Source organism: Zonotrichia albicollis, chromosome Z, assembly GCF_047830755.1.
Source record: "Zonotrichia albicollis isolate bZonAlb1 chromosome Z, bZonAlb1.hap1, whole genome shotgun sequence".
Lineage (NCBI taxonomy): Eukaryota > Metazoa > Chordata > Aves > Passeriformes > Passerellidae > Zonotrichia > Zonotrichia albicollis.
Window position 1 is genome coordinate 42,206,434 of NC_133860.1, and position 22,621 is coordinate 42,229,054.

General features: G+C 41.7%; 1 protein-coding gene across 7 annotated transcripts in view; it reads right to left on the minus strand.

Moving 5' to 3' along the window:
- The window catches only part of IQGAP2 (IQ motif containing GTPase activating protein 2), a 123,008-nt gene that overhangs the window by 83,455 nt on the left and 16,932 nt on the right, over positions 1-22,621 (minus strand). For all 7 annotated transcript variants that reach the window (XM_074532170.1, XM_074532167.1, XM_074532165.1 and 4 more), the window contains exon 2: positions 17,876-17,975. In XM_074532170.1, coding sequence (XP_074388271.1) covers positions 17,876-17,975 — 100 coding nt within the window. The remainder of the gene's footprint in view (positions 1-17,875; positions 17,976-22,621) is intronic.

Genomic DNA, 22,621 nt, shown 5'->3' on the forward strand with positions numbered 1-22,621 from the left:
GCCTTTGCAAAACCAGGGAGATGATTCTAAATAATTGCTTCCAATGTTCAAGATAAAGAAAGATGCACACCTCTCTGGGGCAAAGAAGGGGATGCCAGTAAAGGGTGGGAGCCTATTTGGAAGCAAGTCTCCCAAGCATCCCAAAAGCAAAGAGGAAGAAGCAGTAGTGGGAAGAAATCAGATTGACTGTAACAGAATTGCAAAAAGGGAGCCAGAAGAAAACTTCATTTTTTTTAAACCAAAGTAAGGAGGCAGAACAAGAGTTGGAACATATAATGAGGTTTGGACTTCTATAGTTTTTGGTTTCCCCCTCCTCCCCTTCAAAAAATAGAAAGACACTAATTAGGCTTCATCTAGGGTTGGCAACAAGATCTGCTGAAAAATACAAGATCTTATCCCCACAGCCACTTTGCTTCTTTTTAAAAAAATCCCCTGACCATGCTTTTAATTTTCATGCTTGCCATTAGCTAACAAGCAGCTTTTAAAATATTGCTCAGGCTACACAAATAGTCAAGGATTTTCAGCTTGCTTTAGATCAGGCACACACCCATTTGAAGCAGATGTGAGAGACAGTACAAGAGAAAGTCTTCGATGCAGGGACACAGCAGGCAGCGCTGTACATATGAGTAAAAGTGCATCAGTTAGTAAACAGCAAGCAAGAAACAAATCTCTGGGATTTTAGTATTTCTTAAATGAAACCATAGAAAAATTGAAACTGCATAAAGAAATGCTCAGTATTCCTGCAGAGATTATATTTCTCCTTCTGTTAAGAATAACTGGTATAAATCAAATTACAAGTCCTATGTTTTGCTCAGGAAACACTGCTCAGGTTTGCACAGGACACATGTCCAGTAAGCCAAATGTTTGAAATTTTCATCCCATGCAAAGTCAAAAGAAGAAAGGACAGAAACAGAGGACAATAATTAGAACTTAAGTTTCACATTCACTTCTCACAGATGACAAACAGCAAACCAGGACCTGATTCAAAGTTAAGCAGGAAGCAATGAATGATCATGTAAAACTGACCTAGAGAATACATCGCATGAACCGTTGTGTGGATGAATTTTCTTTTTAGATAGTTCACAGGCCACAGATTTTACCAGATCAACACAAAATATTCACCAACAAGACTCAATTCATCCCAAGAATTAGCCTCATACCAAGTCTGGATGGTTCCTTAAGTTTTGTGATCTTTCCCCATTCCCAAACTATTTCATTGGTTTGATTTTTTTTGTTTGTGCTGCTATATACAGTACGGGTCTCTGTTTTTCAAACACTATTTGATTTGTCTTGTCCTGTTTACTTTAAAGTTTTTTGGCTATTCAGTCCTTGACTATAATGCCCATCTTCAAAACAAAAACTCCACTGTAACACACTTAATGTGTTTAACAACATGTTTTTAACTGTCAAAATTACTATAGCAAATTACCCCTTGATTGTCAAATACCTTAGTCATATAAACTGTTTAATCTGACATGATCAGAAGTAGTTTAATCTAGGGATCAGTGACTATCAGGTCTTAGGCACTCCAAGGAATGTACCACCAAGGATAGGCAGACCCCATCCCTGTAGCTGAGTCCCCCACCAAGTACAGAGCTGTGATCTAACAATCACCACATAGCTAGCATAAATGTGTTGAGAGTTATAGCACTTCTAAGCTACTTCAAAAGAGCAAAGAACACAGCGTGCTTTTGCAGTTCATTATTAGATGCAAATCATTGTTTACCCCATGAGTATACAGAGCTTACAGCTCAACATTTGTATGGACCAGAACAAAGATCTTATCCTTACAGAAGAGAGCACTCAGCACTTGCTCTGAGGGAAGATCAATGTTTAAACTGCACTGATTCAAAATTTCAAAAATTGAAAAGAATTATTTAAAAAAAAGCATAATCATGACTAATTTAGCTGTTCATAGCACATACAGGAAGTATTAGCACTGTATCTGCTAAACTAAGAGAGGTTACAACAAAACTATGTCCTGGCAACTATCAGAAGCCCACCATGGGGCAAGCCTACATTACCTGATGGTCCTGCAGGCTGTCAACTTCCTGCACAACATGTCACCACCTGGATTTTCATCCATCCCTTTCACCACAGCTCCAACCTGACTGGACTCCAGCCCTTTCTTCCCATGCCACAAGTTCACTGCCTTGCAATTCCATCTGTCTATCCACCTCTGGCCTGCATGCCTGAGGCAAAGAACAGTTTTTCATACTCTGAAGAATCAATCTTCCCCCTCATCTGAAAATTTCCCCTCAGCTCCTCATCTCCTCCTCCACTGCTGGACTGTGGCCTGCTGGGGCAGGCTCCTGGGAGAAGTTTGCAGAGTTTGCTGTGGCTGTTCCTCCTCTGCCTGCATGGGTCACCCCTGCTCCCCCACACCATCAACACATGTTTGCTTCTGCTCTTCATCTGGTTCCTTTCCTTCAAGCTCACGCTTGAATTCTTTTGATGTCATCCTAGTCTAATTTCTGACATAAAGACTATTCATGACTTTGCCAGCTGCTTTTCCCAGGACATACTCTGAGACTAAAGCAGATGAGCAGTAAGACAAAGTCTCTTCAAATTCAGGAACAGACTTTATCATCAGTATCCAGGGAACTGCAACCCCAAATCTGTCCCCAACACTCAGATGGAAGAGAAGTGACCATTCAGATTTCACACTCAGAATAGCTTTTCATCCTTCCCTTCCCTCTTTCTCTGTTGATGAAACCATTTGGTTATGTATCATCAGAGGGAGCATCTGAACATCATCTTACCTGTTTTTTTTACCAGTGCACGTCTGTAAGTATTGCTATTTCCTCATCCAAACCTCATGCTTTGGCACACTCAGTGACAGTAATAAAGCATCTGCACTGCACCATGTTCAAAAGTTTTCATTCTCTGCCTGCCTACCAGAAAGCCATATGTGCTGCAGCAGTGCCATACTTGCTGTGCAATGCCTTTTATATATACCGAGACAGGATATTATTCACTGTATTCAACCCTAATCTGTTCAAGTGGGTCACTCAGAGTTCAGTGTAGCACACACCACTGACATAGAGTATCTGGAAAACAGTATTTCCCCAAATACTCTGAAAAAGCATGCCAAACACAGACCTCAATTAAGGCAACTACCTATCAAAAAACCCAGATTTAATCAGAGCAATAATTTGACAAAGTCAGAACCTTGATATCCCCTTATCTGTAGAAGTAGATCTTCAGTTGCTAATAAAGCACTTACAAAATGAGATCTAGTGGGAACGAAGGGAGAGAAGTGACAGAAAAAAGAGATTGGACCCCTCTGCTCTGGTGAAATCCCAGAGTGTGGAGCACTGCATTCAGCTCTGGGCAGCCCCCAGGGCAGGAAGGACATTGACCTGCTGGAGCAAGCCCAGAGGAGGAACACCAAGCTGATTAGAGGAACTGAGCACCTCTCCTACAGGAAGACTCGGGTTTGTTCAGCCTTAAAAAGAGAAGGCTTATGGGTAACACAAATGTGGCATTCCAATACCTGTAAGGAGCCTACAAGAAGGATGGAGAGAGACTTTTGATGGAAAGATGGGTGTGACAGGGGTGGAAAAACTGAAATACATTTGATATTGGGAAAAATTTCTTTTCTGTGGGGGTGGTGAGGCACCAGAACAGGTCACCCAAAGAAGCTGTGGATTTCCCATCCCGGGAACCATTCAAGACCAGATGCAGAGGGGCTTTGAAAATCTGGTCTAGTGAAAGGTGTCCCAGCCCAAGTCAAGGGTTTGGAAATTGGTGGTCTCTAATGTCCCTTTTAACCCAAGCCATTCCATGATTTCAGCAGCTAGCATCAGATTTGTCCTCCAACACACTCAATCAGTAGTGAAGACTTGCAATCTGTAATCCTTACACACCAGAAGAACAGAGCTACTGCTGACTTTAATGAGGCAGGCCCAGAAATTGACATGAAAAAGTTAAACCTTAGAGATTGCATTTTTCAAGTCAGAGGAAAAGGAATTAATAGGCTCCTTAGAAACCTGCGTGCATGGTTCTTTACTATTCATATAATGGAAAATTGTCAAACCCGAAGCAAGTCAAATGAAACAAAGCTGTGAGTCTCCTCTCTGTATCACAGCACTTTCCCAGTGAAAGAGGAAGAAAAGGTCTGGATCACTATAAAGCACCTACTGACTGTTTCTTACACTGTTTTTCTCAGGAAAGTGGCAGGAATCCATCTTCAAATCACATACAAGAGTCCATCTACACTCACATTATAATCCAAAACACTTCTTCCAGTCTCCAACCTTGAAAATCTACCATGGGACAATAAGCTATTTAACAAGCTGTTAGGAAACTTCTGCAGATCAAGTCATAAGCCTCTGATGTGTCTTGACAGGTTCACATCAATTAATAAATTGTAGTTAGAAGTCTTACCTCTAGGAAAATCCAGTACAGTTCACTGATATCACCATAAACCAGCATAGCTAACAGAAATGAATAATGAAAAAGGCTCATTTTTATCACCAGATTAAGCACTTTTGACCTTTAAAACATGACCTCTATTCAAGGCAGAATTGTACTTTCAACTCATTAAGGACATATGTCAAGGTACTTCATCATTTCTGAATGTGTGCCTTGAGAGAAACTTTCCAACAGATGATGCAGCAAGAGAAAAGATGCCTGAGGTTATTCAGTTTTTTGGCTCCTTGATCAGACTCCTTGGAGTAATATGGTCATCATGAAAACATTCTGCAAACACTAACGCCATAGTATTTCAATGTTTAAATGTCAAAATTCGATGAAAGCAGTATTGTGCAAAAGCACTAACAACTGTTGTTTTAGAAAGTGCTTTATCAGGCATTACCAAAGCTGTACTTCTAAACAAAGCAGTTTTCTTGTTTTACTTGCACGCTCTAATGCTTGCCAGACAGAATTTTTACTAGTAGGCAGCCATGTGAAAGGATTCACTGCCTTGAGGTAATATATCCCATTTTACATAGACACATTCTTATTTTAACAGCAACACTCAAAAAGCTGAATGCTTCACATCAAATATTTTTAGACCTAGTTCAGGTGAAAAATTTGCACACACTCTTCCCAAATCCTTGCACCACCAGTCATGAGAAATTTAGTATTCTCTTCTGTAGCAGGGGGAAAACCCCAGCTACAGAGTATTCTTCTGTACCTGCTTCTGCTGCTACAGATGCTCAAGCAAAGCCAGGCTACCCCTCCTTGCCCTGTCCCAGCACTGCACGGATCAGCACAATTATCTGACCTGGAAAAAATGGCTAAGAGAAAGTGACCACAGAGAAAGGTCAGGGGCTTTGTTCTTTACGTGAATCTGAGAAGTGAAACACCCGAAAAACAACAAGAGCAAGTAATTCCTTCGGCACCTTTTAAGCACAGACATCAGCAAAGAGCACTTTTTTTTTTTCCCCAAAAAAAGAAAAGGACTGTTTTCCATGCATGGAAAAGCACAAACTGTCATAGCATTTAATTTACAAGAACTGTTTCTTCCACCTTATTCTGTGAGTCTCTTCTTGAAAAAAGAAAAAATTCAAAAAGAAAAAAAATTTAAAGGGGCCATTTTGGTGCACTGTCTTTCTGAAAGGCCAGAAAACCATTTTCATACCAGTTTTATTTTCACCAATTGGTTAGAGTGGGGGAGAGGGGAAAGTGTTAAAAGGAATTTGCTTATTCTTGAAAACTCCCAAATGAACTTCACACTCCCTCTCACTCTCAATGCTTGCCATTCCTGTAAACAAGAGAAAAACACTCAGATAAAATCAAAACATTCTACAAATTTCTTATTATACCCTGTTTGTTGGTGATGAACCATAAGCCTTTTGTAGATTGGAGGAAGTTTTTCACTACCGTCACCTGCTCACTCACATCTTGCATCACATGAAAGGCCACACAGCACACTCAGCATTAATTATTAATCTAATCATGTTATCAAAGTACCAGCTAAGCAGGATTTTCAGAGAAGATACAATTCCTCTGGTGACACCCACTTCTGACAGCACAGGAACACAATAACTAGAGAGCCTTGTGAACTCTGCCCTGAGACAGTTCTTCTTTTGAAACACGGGATCTTGGCACTGATGCAATTCAGAAGCACTGCATGCATGTTTTCTCTTGGAACTTCCTGGAAACTAGTGGATTGCTGAAAATTCTGCACTGCAGTGTAGGTATCAAGGCTTTTATGAAGCCTGTAAAGCAATGGCAGAGTTCAGCCCTTGGTTTTGAAATCAAAAGACAAGCAACAAGAAGGTGAAAGTGCTTAGAGATGAACATATTCTTTCTGCATTAAGGATGAATACAAACAAAAAATGCATGAAATATAATCTCTTGCCAATTACAGATTGGCAGAATACAGATACAGATTTTGACTTTATCTGCTGAAAGCAGAACAAATACAAATAACAGTTTTGCTGACCCCAGTGAATATTCAGTACATAAGGAGCCCTTTGCAGATTTCAGAGGAGGTCTCAATTCAGCAGTTGCACTCTGTTGCCTCTTCCTTGGCACCTCAGGTTATTAAAGGTCAATCTTGTTAAATCCTCCAGTTACCCCAGCTTTCCTAATCTTTCTTTTTGCACTGTAATGCAAAATTCAAACATTTGTTAGAGTCTTCTACAAAGGTCTGAAAAGGTTGTTTAAAGAGCTTTTTTTTTATTTATTATAGTCATTATTGCCATCAACTTTATTGCTATCATCATTATAATAATTAAAACATTCTTCACCCACAGGGTAGGTGGGCAGTGGAAGAAGTTCCCCAGGATATTGGTCACAACACCAAGCCTGACAGAGCTCAAGAAGTATTTGAATGACACTCTTAGGCACATGGTGATTTTTTGGGCTTATCCTGTGCAGGGGCAGGAGTTGGACTTTGATGTTTTTTGTGGGTCCCTTCCAACTCAGGATACTCTATGATTTCCCAAGAAGCAAAATAATTGCTGTTGACATTAAAAATACCATTGCAATCTCAGCCAGTAACCACCACAGCAGATGAGTAACTCCCTGCAAGTTTCAGACACTGAAAACTTTAGCAGACACAATTTTTCTTACTTATATTGTTCGTCAACAATAAAGAAACAGAAGATGTTACAATAATAATGAGAAGCCTCCCTATACTCCTACCTTTTCCTCAACAGAGTAGGAATGTATAAGCTCAAAAATAATTAACACTTCTGGGATAAATTCTCTTCTCTTCTATTGCTTCTCAATTAGAAAAACAGTTTATGCTACTAACTGTCATGTGATATCACTTTGACCCTGAGGAAGTGGAGAAAATGTTGAAATTGGAATCACAACAGAACTATATTTACTTAGGAAAGACAGATCAAGTTCTCTTTTGAGACAGAAAGCAGCAGGAGTATTAAAAATTATCTCTGGCTATATATACACAAAAAAAGAAAAAATGCCAATACCATTCAATACTTTACTTCACATTTACCAAGACATTAAGTGTAAGCTCTCCCCAAAATAGACAGCAGACATCCCCGTATTAAGTATTATACTAATCACAAGGTAAGATCAGGGCTCTTATGGGAAAGAAAAAAAAAAGGAAAAGAAACATGAACAAAGGATCTGAAAATACTGTAAAAGCATGCTGTTAAAAATTCAAAAACCTGCAAACACACATCTCCTTCAATGCCATCAGTACTTCATAGAAAAAAGCAAAAAGCAAACCACAATTTTTTCTCCTCTCCCAATAGCTTATGTTCAACATTAAGTGGAATTTTGATTTTTGTTGTTTAAAACAGTTGAAGATAGTGTGCCTCAAAAGTTACTGGGTGGATCAAGTCAACACTTCCCTATTCTGTAGATGTTAAACAGAAAAATGGGAAGCCCTAGAAACCAATTTCAGTCACGAATCCCATTGAACTCTGTTCCAGCAAAGAGACTGCCAGACCAAGGCCTGGCACTCCCCCAAACATGCTGCAAAGGAAATCCCACATGACCGGGTCTGCACATCAGGCAAATGCAGATGTACGTGAATGAAGCACACTGTGCTTTCCTTGGATCACAGCAAGGAGGGGATGCAATCTGCAACTTGGAAACTGTCAGGAAAGAAATACATTCCAGCTTTTAACATCTACTGATGTGACATCATTTCACTGCTTTCTTTCTTTAACAGAGAAAAAGAGTTTGGCACAAATATCTGTAAACAGGTATTTGATTTTTACCCATTTTAGAGCAGCCTGTTTGACAGCCAAGCTTTAAAGACAGCCCTTCCACAGAGCACATTTTATGATGCAATTGATGCTTTGAACCTTTCTCCAAGGCCAGTGACAAGCTGCCCTATGGGCAAATTTGGCTGGCATGCATGAGCATCCCCCATAACCCCACTCAGCCTCACACCCCAGGAACAGCAGCCAGGGTCCATAACCTGCATGCAATGGCCCTCCACAAATTCTTCCCATGTTAAGCCTCCTATTTGGGGTTTTTTGCACATTTCAAGTGAGCCATTCCCCTGTCTTTCCTTGCTCCCAACAGCTTCTTCTATTCTATCCACAGTCAAACAAAACACATGAGTGACCTGAGCATAGCTACAACACAGCAGCGCAATTTCTGTGCAGTGCGATATGGATGCCTGCAGGAAATCTGTGGTTTTTTAATTGCCTCAGTGGACAAATTCTGCATTTGGACCTACAATAAGCAGACTTAGAGAACAGAATGGCAGGGGTAATGAAAAGAATTGAGTTTAAGTCAATTTCATCCATTAGAAGAGCTCCTCTAACACCCTTATGGCATCGAATTTTAAAATGCATCTACCTGCTTTGATGGCAAACAAGTTTTAGGAATAGTTAACATGCTATAGTTGACAGAAGGGCTCCAGTTGTCAGACTAGCTTTATCACTTCTCTTGTGAGGTGAATGCATCACCAATAGCCCATATGGGAGCAATAAAAGACAGGGTGAGAATACAGTCTCTCATGTTTGCTGCCTTGCAAAGAGAGTAATGTACTCCTGCCTTGCAGGAATTACACATCTTCACGATGGCAAACCATGGACTCTCATCCCAGGGCAGTCAAGCTGCTTACCCTCTGGATAGCTGGGAAATTACACATGCCATTAGCCATCATCCTACCAGAATAATTTCAGGCCTTAGTTGTCAGGAATGGTGCTAATACATTCCTAATACAATGGTGCAGTGGAATACATTAAATGTTCGAGGTCATGTCCTGCTACCACTGCTGAAACAGACAACCAGAACCTCTCCTCTTTTTGCATGCCTAACACAAGGCTAATTCTGAACACATGCACCAGATTACAGCAATATTTGGGCTACCATTTCTCTTTTCACAGAAGAGGTAACTCCACAATGTCTTTCATCTATTTGTGATTTGATACCTAATAGCACCAACCACTTCACATGAGACACCAACAAGTTCATTCGACTTGAAACAGTAAAATAAAAATCTTGTCAGGAAATTTTTTTCCTTGTGTTTTAAAGAAAACATTCAACTAAATTACTTTAAGTTGTACTAATTCAAGAATGCCTGCCAGTTCCATACCTCAGCTGAAAAATAAATACATCACTTAAATTTTCCAGGGGATGGTTTGGCTTAAAGAATCTTTCCCCCTTTTGGTGTTAAATCTGGGATTGAAGAGATTACCCTGGAACCTGTCTTCCTGTGCATTACAGAAAGTGCATAATTAACTCAAAGAAACATGGAGAGCTGAAAAACAGAAACCATGAACAGAGGCATTTTCACAACTCTCCCTAATTTGAGTGAGGTGGAAAGAATTTGAGAGGTTTACATAGCCACACACAGAGGTCTGCACATGCCTATCTAAATCTAGCAACAAAAATAGCAAAAGCAATTATGGGAGGCTGTCAAATTATCAGCCTCAAATGACAGTGATTCCAGAACATCAAGCGTGCTCTGACAAATGTCCAAGCTCCTACAAAGTCCATAAAGACTCTTATCTCCTCTGGGACACTACTATTCCTCTCAAGAGACCCTTGGATTTAAATACAGGTGAATACAAAGTCATCTTTATAAAAGCACATGAATTATTGGAGACTAACAGCATTCAAAAGCACCACACAGTGCACATAGCTGAGCCACACAACCTCACAACCCAATCAGCCCAGCAGCAAATCTGACCGCATGTGGCTTTAAAAAGCAACCACACCCCTTGCAGAGGAGTACCACCCATCTCATGATGGGGAGCGCTGGTTGTGCAACTGCTCTATCTACCAACACAGGATTCACATTGTCTGTGGCCAGCAAAGTCCACAGCCAAAGCAGTTTCCAGCATTACTCCATTCTTAAATATGAGATACAAACTGCCAGAGTGCTCCTTCTCTGGACAGTGAACAGTTGGGACACTTGCAACAGAAGTGATTTTCAAAGGAACCCAGACCACATGCCTCAGAAATTGCCTTATTCTATAAAGTGTTCACTTGCAGTACCTAGAGGGCAAAAGCTGGGTGCAACGCCATGCCTGCACATTCAGCGAGCATTGACCCCTCTGGTCTTTGAGCTGCTTTTCCCACCCAGGGCTGGGGCTACAGCAGCACATTGGTTTGTTGTTTTTTGGGGGTTTTTTTTGGTTTTTTTTTGCAAATCTAAACATTCATTAGACTAATTTTAGGGCTTTCAGTCTCAAAATAGTAGCTAAGTCACAGAGATGTGGATTTCTAGCATCCATGAAGTAATTGCAAAAGCCTCCTGCTCTAGCAGCATGTTTCTTGTGAACAGCCATTTCTTATATCCAATACACAGTAAGATCCCCTACACACCTGTGGGCACCTCCCTAGCATCAGTGGTCAGTAGAAAGTAGTGCTATAGAGCTGACCACGTACAGCTGCTGACGCTTCTCTGCTGACCTGTGAAGAGCTATTCATACCTCCCCACAGTGCTTTCTGACAGAGCCTGAATAAACACTTCTTCCAAAGATCAACAGCTCTCCAGGACAACATGTGAAAAGTACACTCCTGCAAAGGGGCTGTTAAGAAGCAAATTCCTTCAGTCCAGGTAATCTCCTTCTCTGGTCCAAGGCAAACAGGCAGATGATGACTGCATGCCTTGGACCAGAGAAGGAGATTAAGCACAAAGCAGTGAGTGCTACACTAAGGGATATAGTCCAAGGGGACATGTGCCAGGGAGAATGCACCACTCTCTGGTCAGCTGCTCCAGCAGCATGGCATGCAGCCACCGCAGCCTGCAGTCCAGAGTGGGTGGCATGGGCAAAGCACACAAGCACTGCCATGACATGCTGTCAGAGAAGCAAAGGCCTTGGCTGCTCTCAGGTAAATATGAAACAGGTGCAGAAGGACTTACCCAAAGGTCAAGAGCAACACTTAAGCCCTTCAACACTAAGCAAAAGATATCCTTCCTTCCCACGATGTCCTTCCTACTGTCACAGATCCTTCCAACAGCATGACTCTCTTAAGCAAGTTACAAGCCTTAAGTACGTCTAATCCCCACAACTCTGTTCTCTCTACACATCTCAGCCCCAAGCTTTCCTTTAGCAACCTTCCAGATGAGGACTTTTGGGTTGGTGATGTACAAGCACCCCCAGTATCCCTACTCCTTCATGTGCTCCCCATGGTAATGTAACAACTCAGCCACTACTGACAGGTTGGCAAGGCCACCTCAGGTCATGCTTAATATTAACCAGGATCTACCCAGGGGGCAGAATGGAGCCACTGCTTTGATCTGGCTATTGGATAGACTTGTGAGTGGGGTATAAAGTCATGGAAGCTTTCTAGTTGCATCTCAGATAATCCAAGATGTAGAGGAGAAAGTGAAGGAGAAATGAAAATGCTGTGTGCTCTTGGTGAAACTTAGCCTACAAACATCAATACATGGGCAGCAGAGCTTGAACTAGCTTCAAATTTGTCAGTCTTCCATTAAAAAAAAAAAACAAAACAACAAATTACAATTCCTTTTACAATACAGTAGTGCCTAAAAGAAAGGTGGAAAACTTTAAGAAAGAGAACTAACTGGGTCTGAAGAGACTGTACTGTTAGCTCCAGTGCATGCTATGGGACAAGTGCCATATGGTTCAGTCTAAAAAATAAAGGTCACATCCATCATTACTGGGCATCATTATTCCACAAGTATACACACTGAGCAATGACCCATTACACGTTACCTCAACATGCCAGCAAGCAGGTCAATGCATCCTGCACAAAAACTAGCACAAAAGGTTCCTCTCGCCTTTAGATCTCACCATCGAGACTTTTCATATGCAAATATCACTATCCAAGCAATTATTGGATTGATTGATACCACTGACATCACACTTGCACACAAAAATTCTGGCTTATCAGCACGATTGTATAACTCTCCAAAACAAGATGCTGTTCTACCAATATCTGGCAGTCTAGGTAAGCGTGCTGAGGACCAAGACGTGAAACAGCAAGTACACTTGTTGATCAGTACTTCTGTGTGGACCAGGACACTTCAGCAATAGGTATAACACAGCTAAGTAGGTTTTCTTCAAGGAATTTCACATCATGACACACCCTAATTTCAAACATTTTACCTTTACAGGGGTGCTGGCAGCCACATTCACTAGTACTTTGGCTAAAAGCAAGCAGAAGTGGGGAGACAAAGTTCATAATTTACAACACAGTAGTCGACTATCAATACCAAAATAATTTTCTGATAAACCCGTACGAAACTTGTTACTAAGAAATATTTTAATATTTTCTGCCTAAAATTAGGTAGTTTTACAACTGGATTACAATATTTTATATTTACTAAGGGCACAGGTCTTTAAATATTTCCTGTAGTCTGAAAGTACTTGAGTAATATTAATTCACTTATGGCCTGCCAGGACTGAATGGTTGCCATAATTTTATTCCTGGAGAAACAGCAACATAAAACCTGGCAGACTTCACTCATAGTACACCAAGTCTTTGTAGGACTCTGGTACCTTCCCCAGAAACAGAGGCCCCCCTTAGCCACCCTCCATGGTCCCTAATCCTGGCAACTTGAGGTTTCTGTTTTGCTAGGGTACTGCAAAGCTTTTGGCTTTAACAAAAGCCAAGTAAACACTTCAGGGTTCGAAATTATAAGTACATTAAACCGTAGGCACATTTTTGTTCAGTAAGTCATAACTATCATATCATCAACCAATACTGCAACTAACCATTGCAAACCAATTAACAAAACCAACATTATGAAAGAGGCAGGTTTTAGAAACAAAACAGGACAATTTGTTTTTCTATTGAAAATAAGTTGAAGAAGAATGAGAATTTACTTATTCAACATTAAAAAAAAAAAAACTTCTCAAAAAGAAGTTTCCTGGATAGATTTCTTTACTGTGTCTTTATTGTCCTAATATTGAAGCTAAAACTTCAGTATTTTATACAAGTTACTGCCTTGCTGAACAGCTGAGTAAGAAAAAAAAATGTTCTGGCAGTCTGTTTATGAAATTGCAGAATATGCTTTATGAAACTAAGTATATTCCATTTCAAGCAGGGAGACTCAAGGCTAGTAAAATGAGGAGTTCCATGGCTCAAATTCAATCTTATCATAAGAAGGTATAATTTCTAAAAAGCCAAGAGAAACAGTATCTACTTCACTATGGATGATTATAAGCCTTACCAGCCACAACTCATTTAGTGAAAATTTGATTTGCTTTATATGCCAAAGCTTCAATCACAATTTAAATCCTTCAAATCTGTATTATCTTTGCAGTGCAGTAATTACATATGAGCAGAGACAAGCAACAGCAAAAGCCAAACCCAAGCCAGAGTTTGGTGTGCTGGGTAATTTCCTTTGGAAAGGAGGATGCTATGGTCAATATTACCTTTGCCAGACTGGGGCTGGGAAAAACGCGGGCATGCACCTGTTAAAATTCACATAATACAAGACAACCTGAGGGCTTGTAACACAGCTGTTTATGCCCACCTTATACTTTTGATATTTACTGGTATGATTGTCCAAATTATACTGGATATATGTCAGGGTAACATCTGGAGAACTTCTATCAGTGGCATCCATGGCTAAATTTCTTGAAGTGCAAAAATCCCTACTCCTAATTGTATATTCTTGATTATTTTTCTTCTCAGAAGCTCAAGGAAATGGGATGCTATCAATTTTTTGCTCCTTTTTGGTTTTTTGTTTAATATGCAAGAGACTTTGCTTAAAGGTGAAATATATATCCGTAACCAAAACCTCATTTTATCAGATGTGCAATCTCAGGAAGAAAGGGGCCCAGCAATCTAACAAAAAAAAAAAATTTCCTCAATATAAAATATAACACTCTATCAAACTTTACTGACCTCTGCAGATATTACAAGCCTGCTCATTGTATTTAAAAACCAATTTCCCATGTTGTATAGGCAAAACAGATACTCTGCCTGGCTCAGAAGGTATTTGCAGAAGCATCAGCTACCAGTGACATGATTCTTTTTTCATGTTGAACTTTCAGCCAAGTTTTTATTAAAGCTGGGCTACCATAATTAAATATGCAAACAGTGATCTGAAAAGCAGCTGAAAGTGTACATTCTTTACCTGTTTAATTAATTCTGGAATTTTAAAGTGCAGAGCTGCTACAAAGTAATGTTTTCATTACAAACATGGTGAGAAGCAAAATATGCCTCCTGACACAGCCCCAGTCATGTTCTGCTTGATCTTTTGCTATTTATTGTTTATTTCAGTATTTATTACTCTCCAGTATGGACAAAGCACTGTATTTGCACAGTCAATTATCTAAAATAGTATTTGCTGTCATTTCAGCAGCTGCCAACTGGAAAAACTCACCTTGACTTACTCATTCGGTCTATTTATTGTCATTGATATCCACAGCATTATGAATATTAATTAAGAAGTCCTCTCCAAGCACTCAGGACAAAGATTAAATATGTCCTGAAGGCAGTTCCCACTCCCCAGACTCACCCAGGAGGGAACTGCTGTGAGCAGGCCGGCAGCGCTCCGGGAGGTTTCACAGCCAGCTGCTGCACCAGGGGCTGAAGGCACCAGCCTGCCCGCTCTCAGTCAGACCCACTGCCACAAGCACACAGCAGGGCAACAGGGCCTGCACATCTCACGGGTGCTGCTGCAGAGCTGGGCAGCACCCAGCTGGGACCCCTGCATCCAGCAGCAGCCAAAGCTGCAGATGCCCATCACTCGGGAATGTTTCCTGTGAAAGCAGTCTCCCAGTGCAGCTGAAGGGCAGGACCCACCACGTGTTGTGGAAGAAGCTCACACTCCAGCCTCCCCAGCTGGTATCGTTTGAATTGTGACCCTGTTGCTCTCCATCTCGCTTTCCAGAGTCCCCAGTTTTGTTCAGGCTCTATAGTCACAGCGAAAATGCTATTATCATACAGGTACAGACAAGGGCTGCAAATGAACACGTTTCACCCCTAATCAAGCTCACAGGGTGAATAACCGTGCAGTGAGAAGAGATATAGGACTTTATCATGTTTCCCATTTCTCCAGATTGGTGCTGGGAAAAGCGTGGGTCATGCACCTTTGACATCCGAGCCTGGGGCTGGCACTAGCTCAGCTTCCCTGGACAACGTGGGTCACCTCCTGGGAAAGCAGGGCTAGGGGCTACACAGCCATGAGACCCAGGTATTTCTACTTGTTTCTACAAGCCTTTTTGAAGCTGTTTGTTGCTGGGTTGTTTTCACAGTAGCAAGAGTGTCTTGAGGCAAAGTCTCATGATACAACAAAATTACCTCAATGATTCTCTGTGAAGGGAGAAGATTCCCCTCACTCTCTTTTTTCTCACAGCAGCTCTGTCTACCCAAAATCACTCCCAGGGCCACCACCATGCCCTGCATGGTCACCCTTCCTTCCTAATGAGCACTGGGACCAGCACACTGAGGCAGAGGAGGACATGCAGCAGCATCATGCTGCCACTTCATCTCCATCCATGACAGCCCAATCCCTTAGTAAGGGAAGTACAATGCTCCTTACACTGCAGAACTCATCCCCACCTTATGAAGTAATCACCATTGAACAGTACTAGTAGATTCTGATTTTCCAAACAGAGATCCAGGTACCTAAGAACCCTGGAAGTAATTGTCCTGGATAGGAAGTCCCATAATGGACTAAAACAATGCTTCCTCTGGAGAACTGCTAGTGGCAAGAATCTCTATGAAAATAAATACAAGGAAGGGGAGGAGGTTACTCACAGCAGATGCTATTTTAAGTCATTAGTTGTAAAATTAATTTCACATCTCCTTGTGAAATATCAAGGGAGCTGCTTCAAATTAGCTACAGGACTCAATTTCAAAATGACAAGTAGCCTGGGAAAGGGGAAGGTTGAAGAGAGCCAGGAAGAAAAAGTAGTCATAATAGCAGGAGAAGAGAAAAGGTTGAATTTGGAGACTAGATGCCATAAGGCAGCATATAGGTGAGTTGCAACATACCAAGGAGAAACCTTGAGTGATATCAAACCTTGACTCACTGAGGTTAGCTGATACCGTGGACCTGATCTAACACCTCCACAAGTGAAACCTGCTCCCTTCCCTCTCTCCAGTGTGCAGCTGCGCCCCATCCTCTTCCTCTTGCCTGCTCCGGTTCTCCTCTGACCCCTTGGTCAGACCAGTCAGCTCACTAAACCACAGAAAACTAACTCAGCAGAAGACCTTCACATAGCCAGCACAGCAAGCTGACTCATCTGACTGAGGGCAATCTCCTCCCCTGCACAATGGGGGCAGCAGGAGCGTGTGGAAAAGGTCAGTCCTCCCTGGCAGCAGGACTGACACTTGCTATCTTAAATATCTGAACAGGGAACCACTGCAGAAGAAAGAGGTAGAAAGGGCAAAGGAGGCAATGCTTGCTACACCAAATGGAACAATGAACTGAAGAGGAAGTAAGAATGGCTGATTTTTATAACAATACCCCTAGGGCAAAACCATTGGCAGCTATTGAAAGGGAAACACTGTGGATTCAAGGCCCGGGGCACAATTTAATAGTAGATTACAGACTGAAATACACTTGTTTAAACCATTACAAAGACGCCAAGCTTCACCTTCACACTAAGGTTTCACAGCTCACACTACTAATCACCGTTCAAGTTTTCTTTTCTCAATAGAAATTCAAAGGAAAGTCATCCAAATACAGTTTATAAGTAAAACCACCATCATCAACAAACACAGAGCAGATGCAAGACGCTACCAGTGGTGCCAATAGCAATAACGTGAGTATAAGAGGCATCTTTGAAAAAGTCTGATCAGACAAAATACAAAATAGACTTTTACATATATAATAATTGCAGTACTTGAAGCTACTTCAAAAGCACAAGGATATTGTACCCTGTTTTCCTGCTCTCTAATTATGGAAATGTTGTTGAATATTTGTTTTGAGAATGAAGTGAACATAGCACAGTACATTTGCACAAAGATGATCAAAACTCTGTGCACTTTCAAATCAGTGTTTCATCACTGTTGCTGTTGCTTTAAGAGATGAGGACTGCTGACCAGTAGGAACTGAAGCAGGAGCAGAGTCCATCTTCTCTTATTGCCCTGCCTGCACTTACCACTGTAACATAAGGATGATTCAATTATTAAACCTGTAAGAGCCCAGGTGATTTTCTGCCATCTTAGTGACCTGAGTCACTCCACGAGAAATAGCACCAAGGAGGGAGCACAGCCACAGAGCCAGGAGAAAAATACTTTCTCCAGCGAGTCACATAAGGCTGACTCAGCTTCTCACAAAACTACAGCCTTGTGTTTTAGTACGCAGCCCCAATTTTCAGTGAAAATGGACACCACAGCCAGTTTCAGGATGATGTCTTGATTATTTCTAAATCTTTCTTTGAATCAGACTTTTCATACTGGGCATTAGTTTCTCATGCTGAGTGCTATGATACTCCAACATTCAGTTAATCCAAGTAATTCAAGATGTTGAATCAAAAATTATGATGCTTAAGAACACAACAGGCCTGAATGTCCACATTTAAAGGCCAGAATAAGTGTGCTTTCTTTTACTCACCTTTTTGCTTCTTCTAAGTGACACAGATACTCATAAGCAATATTCTGACGCCTCCTCTCATCCATTTCCTCTGCAGAAAGCCTTTCATCGTCCACAATAGCTGCAAACAGAAACCCATATCAAGTTATACACGAGTCTGGGTGACTTTTAGAGCAATTTTACTTAGAACCTGGGTGAATTGCTGAAGAAGGGAAATAAAAATAGTTATCACTTCTCTTTAAAAGAGGCCTTTTATAGTAGGGTGCACAAAGATGCCTAGGTCAACAAGAGTATTCTGTTCTTTCTACAGAGAATTCCTCAAGTTTAACTTCTTCAAGCTTGTATTGCTCTGAGGCCATTGCCTGGTTTGGGGGCAGGATGGAGCCCTCATGGTGGGGCTGATGGATCACTCACACACGGGGGGCTGAGGCTGGGAGCCAGCAGAGTTTCAGCTTACACATCCTCAGAAGAGTTTGAGGACTCTCATGATGAAGCTCAAGGCAAGAAGCAGGTGGAGCAGCCCCATGCTAAGCAGATCCTCAACACCAGAGACAAAGACACCACACTGCAAAGGTATCTCAGGGACAGCATGGGAATTGGCTGCCGCTTCAGGAACCCGTGAGACTGCAGCATGCTGAGCTGCCTCCCACTGATGGAGGTGACGACGGTTGTAATCAAATGAACCATCTGTGGTTTCTCCTACTTACTGGTGCAACCTCATCACCTCCCATAAAAAACACTCTCCCAGCCTATTAAAGATAGGTGTCTGTGCACATTTCCAGCTGCAAATAACTCCAATTATTTATATCTGCTACCCAGTGAGTGGTCTTTCTCTACTTGCAGAGTACAGAGGGGTCCTCTTTGAGCAGCTCTCCAATTCTTCCAAATGTTTCTAGCAGTGAGTCTGAAGGAGCATACTGTCGTGCTGACTTCTAGATGAATTTCAGCCACAGCAGTGAGACTTTTGTTAACAGCCTTCATATACCAGTTACCAAAATTACAACCTATTTGTACTATGCTCAGTGTTGGGCTAGATCATCTTGAAGATGTCTTCCAACCTTGATCATTCTATGAAAAATGTGGTCCTACATTCTTTCATGTTTTCAGTCAGATGCTCACATCACCTCTCACGCCATAGCTGGAGTGAGCCAGAACGAGAGGCAGCTCTTGCTAAAGACACCTGTTTGTGGGAGGGTTGGCTCCCTGATCTGAGCCACTGCATACTTGCAGGCAGCGTGGTGCAGGCACAAGGGAGGGGACAGAAACGCACGGCTGGACTAGCTGCTTTCTGTAGCATCTCACAAGGCGGTTAGCTGAGAACATCATGACACATCCTCGGTAAAAAACCACAGCCCCTGCTCCTCCTGAAATGCACTGTGATGTGCTTGGCTAGTTCCATTCCCACACAGACTCGTGCATGCCACGAGCAAGTTTTCAGCTTTTCCCTGACAATTGCTTCAAGTGGGGGATAAACACTTTCAGGTAATGGATGCAGGCAACACAAAAGGCACTTCAAAACAGCAGGACTCCTCTGAGTTTTGCAAGTACTTGCATACCTTGAAACCTGTATCTCAAAACAAAACAAAAAAAAAAAGAGCCAGAGAAATTCTCACATGCATTTACTGAGGACACAAAAGAAATTACACTACACATCCACATTTTGGACTGATGCTACCATACATTTGTTAAGGTCTTGTATAGCTGCTTCAAGCTTTGTAGTTGAAGTTTTAATGACCATATGGGAGTTGATATCTCTCATCTTCCTTTGCTTTTAAAATTGCGCTTCCTAATTACCCAGATGCTTCATACACCAATCAAACAAATACATGTCTTGCTCAAAGTTTCTTTTAAGTCTGGTAGCTCCAATAAGCATGACTCATTCTAAAATGAGCTCTCAGATACTGTAATCAGGACATCGCTTGCCATGAACCAAAACATTAGTTTGGAGGCAAACATGGGATGCAGATGGTGAAGCACTGTGCCTGGCAAACTGGCCATGGAGGCTGCTCTAATACTGCTCTTGCCCTCACCACCATCAGCACAACCAGACAGGCTGCTCTGACTCCACAGCAGAGCTCCTCTGCTGCAGAGGGCTCCTGACTTCCCAGAGCAAGGGAAAAAAAACTGACGAGCCACCACACTGAAACATAATATATCATTTTATTGTTTGCAACACTGAGATCAAAGGCCCCTGTCCAAAAGCTCTCGCAACTATGAGTGCTCACAAGTGGAGACAAGTGCTCAGAAGGGCCCAGCTGATTGTCCTGCTTGGCTCTGGTCCTGTCAGCTAGAGGGGGACAGCCGATAGCGCGTCAAGCCTTCATCCCCCCATGACAATTCCCATGCCCTGGTCCTCGTAACTTGTTAAACTGTTGTTTACTCCTGCCCCTCAAAGACAACTCAACACAGCCATAAGCAAATCAGAAAAAAGGAAGCCTGTCTGAATATAGGCAAAGGAAACAACATGACCCATGTGATAAGTATCAGTCTAGGAATTAACCTGAATAACACTAATGTTTTGCAATTTAGTCCTGGATCTGCACGTCCTTGGGTGCCTCCCATACCCAACAAAGGTATCCTAGATCAAGCAGCCCTGGCCAAACTCTAATCCCTCATTAAAATTATTTGCAAAGATTGATTCAGAGAGTGGATAAAGGCACCAACAGATATTGTGGAATTTTAATAGTTGCTCTGCTTAGCAAACACTGCAACAATAAGAGCAAGATTCAAAAAGAAGTAATTTGTACACTCTGGGAAGTGGAAAACCCAGCTCCCTTCTGGAGGGGGTATCAGCAGCCCACAAGCTGGAAATCAGACTTTTCTGTTAGGGCCAAAGCAGCTAAAGTTTCTGGGCTGGATATCTGAGCACTGGAAATACAGAGCACAGGGAATGTCAACACCCACAGTGCTAATCCTGGGAGGAGTCTCTTACAACACCAACTTCCAATAAGTCTGATTACACACTTACCCTCCAGCATATACTGGCTTCAAAGCAACTGTGCTATCACATCAAGAGTGGTTGCAGACACAGCTTTAGAAACAGAAATGACAACCTGCAGGTAGCCTCAGGACTGAGCTGCAGAGGCAATTACTTTGAAGACTTGGGTTCTTAAAGTCTAGTCTATAATAATATATTTTGGCAAGGGCTTCAGCTTTTGACTAGAGTCCTGTGTACCTCTTCCTTCAAACATCCTGAGAGCATCCATCAAGCCAGCCACACCAAATTCAACAGGCAAACAAGTTTGGTTTGGAGACAAAGCTCACTCTTTCTGCTTAACAGAGCAAGTATTAGTCAGAAGACTAGAAAGATTGATGAAAGAATAAACATATTTCTGCTATATCAGTAACACTTTGATAATCCTCAGCTCACAATGGAAGAGAGTACTGCAATAAAGGGTGTTATGTGGCAGAGTAATCAGGGCTGGGCTTCACCTGAAGATCTCTATTAAGCAGGATCCTGACACAAAATCTTCCAGCTGAGAAAATGCCACAGAACAAGGCACATTCTCCATGAAAGTTCTACTGAGGAGAAAAGTCATGTAAACAACATCTTATGATTAAATTCATTAACTATGTGACTTAACTTCAGAGGAATTCTCTTGAAGAGGGAACATTAGGAGGGCATCTGGACAACCAACAAGATCTAATAAAAATGCTAGCCTTAAAGCTATTTCAATTCATTTTAGATGTTGACTCTGGGCTAGCTAAGAGTCAGTAGACATAAAACATGTGCTAAGACATCAAGTTCACTCATAGACACTTCTTCACGAAAAAACCACTAAAGAAAGAGTGTGTATGAAACACATGGCCCAGTGAGCAGTACTAAAACTTAGTAAATTGCCGCACATGGGAGATTTATTCAGTTACTCAGTACAGCACACCAACTTTCCAATTCTTCCCACAACTGATTAAACAGAAATAAAGAAACATTCTACTGACAGCTTCCTATGTATGTATATTCTACATATTTAGCACAAAAGTAAGTGCTTACCAAGGAGTTTTCCTAAATTGAAGGCTTGGTCATCTTCCATCAACTGACACATCGTACTTACACGCACCCTCCTCATCCTACAATTGCCCTGTGTAGACAGTATCTAGGACTAATTGATGTTTGAGGTCTGATTGTGAATTGCAATAACTTTCTGATGTGCCCTGATCCAAGACAGCCACTCCAGTTGTTGGCAAATTCTTGAAGCTATGCCAGTTGCTGACCACAGAGCTGAGAACTCAACCCAAGGCACTCCCTGACCTACAGTCAACATGGTGCCTGCAGGACCTACTAATTCAGACTCAGCGTTAGTGGACAACATGAAAACATTTCAAATTTCTGGATTTGTGCAAGTTTTCAGAAATAGAGCTACCACATCTGAAGATGCAATATTATTACTGAAATCAGCAATTAGCCCAGGTGCACAAGGGCCACGGGAGCCATGACCTTACTAGCAGAATCCAGAAAGAGAATCAAAACTTCAGGTTCACGGAGATGTGGTCACTTTACAGAGGAATTTTAAAAACAAGTATTGTCTCTCCAAACATCATCCAGTTCCGAGCTCATCTTCATAATACATCCATGACAAGGATTTTGGAGGTCCCAAGACCACAGAGACAATCTAATTGATACTGAGTTTACTGGAAATCTAATCACTGTTTCAGTGCCTCACCACCCTTAGAGAATTTCTTCCTAGTGTCTAATCTAAATCAATCCTCTTTCAGTCTGAAGCCATTCCCAATTGTCCTATCACTACATACCCTTACAAAAAGTGCCTC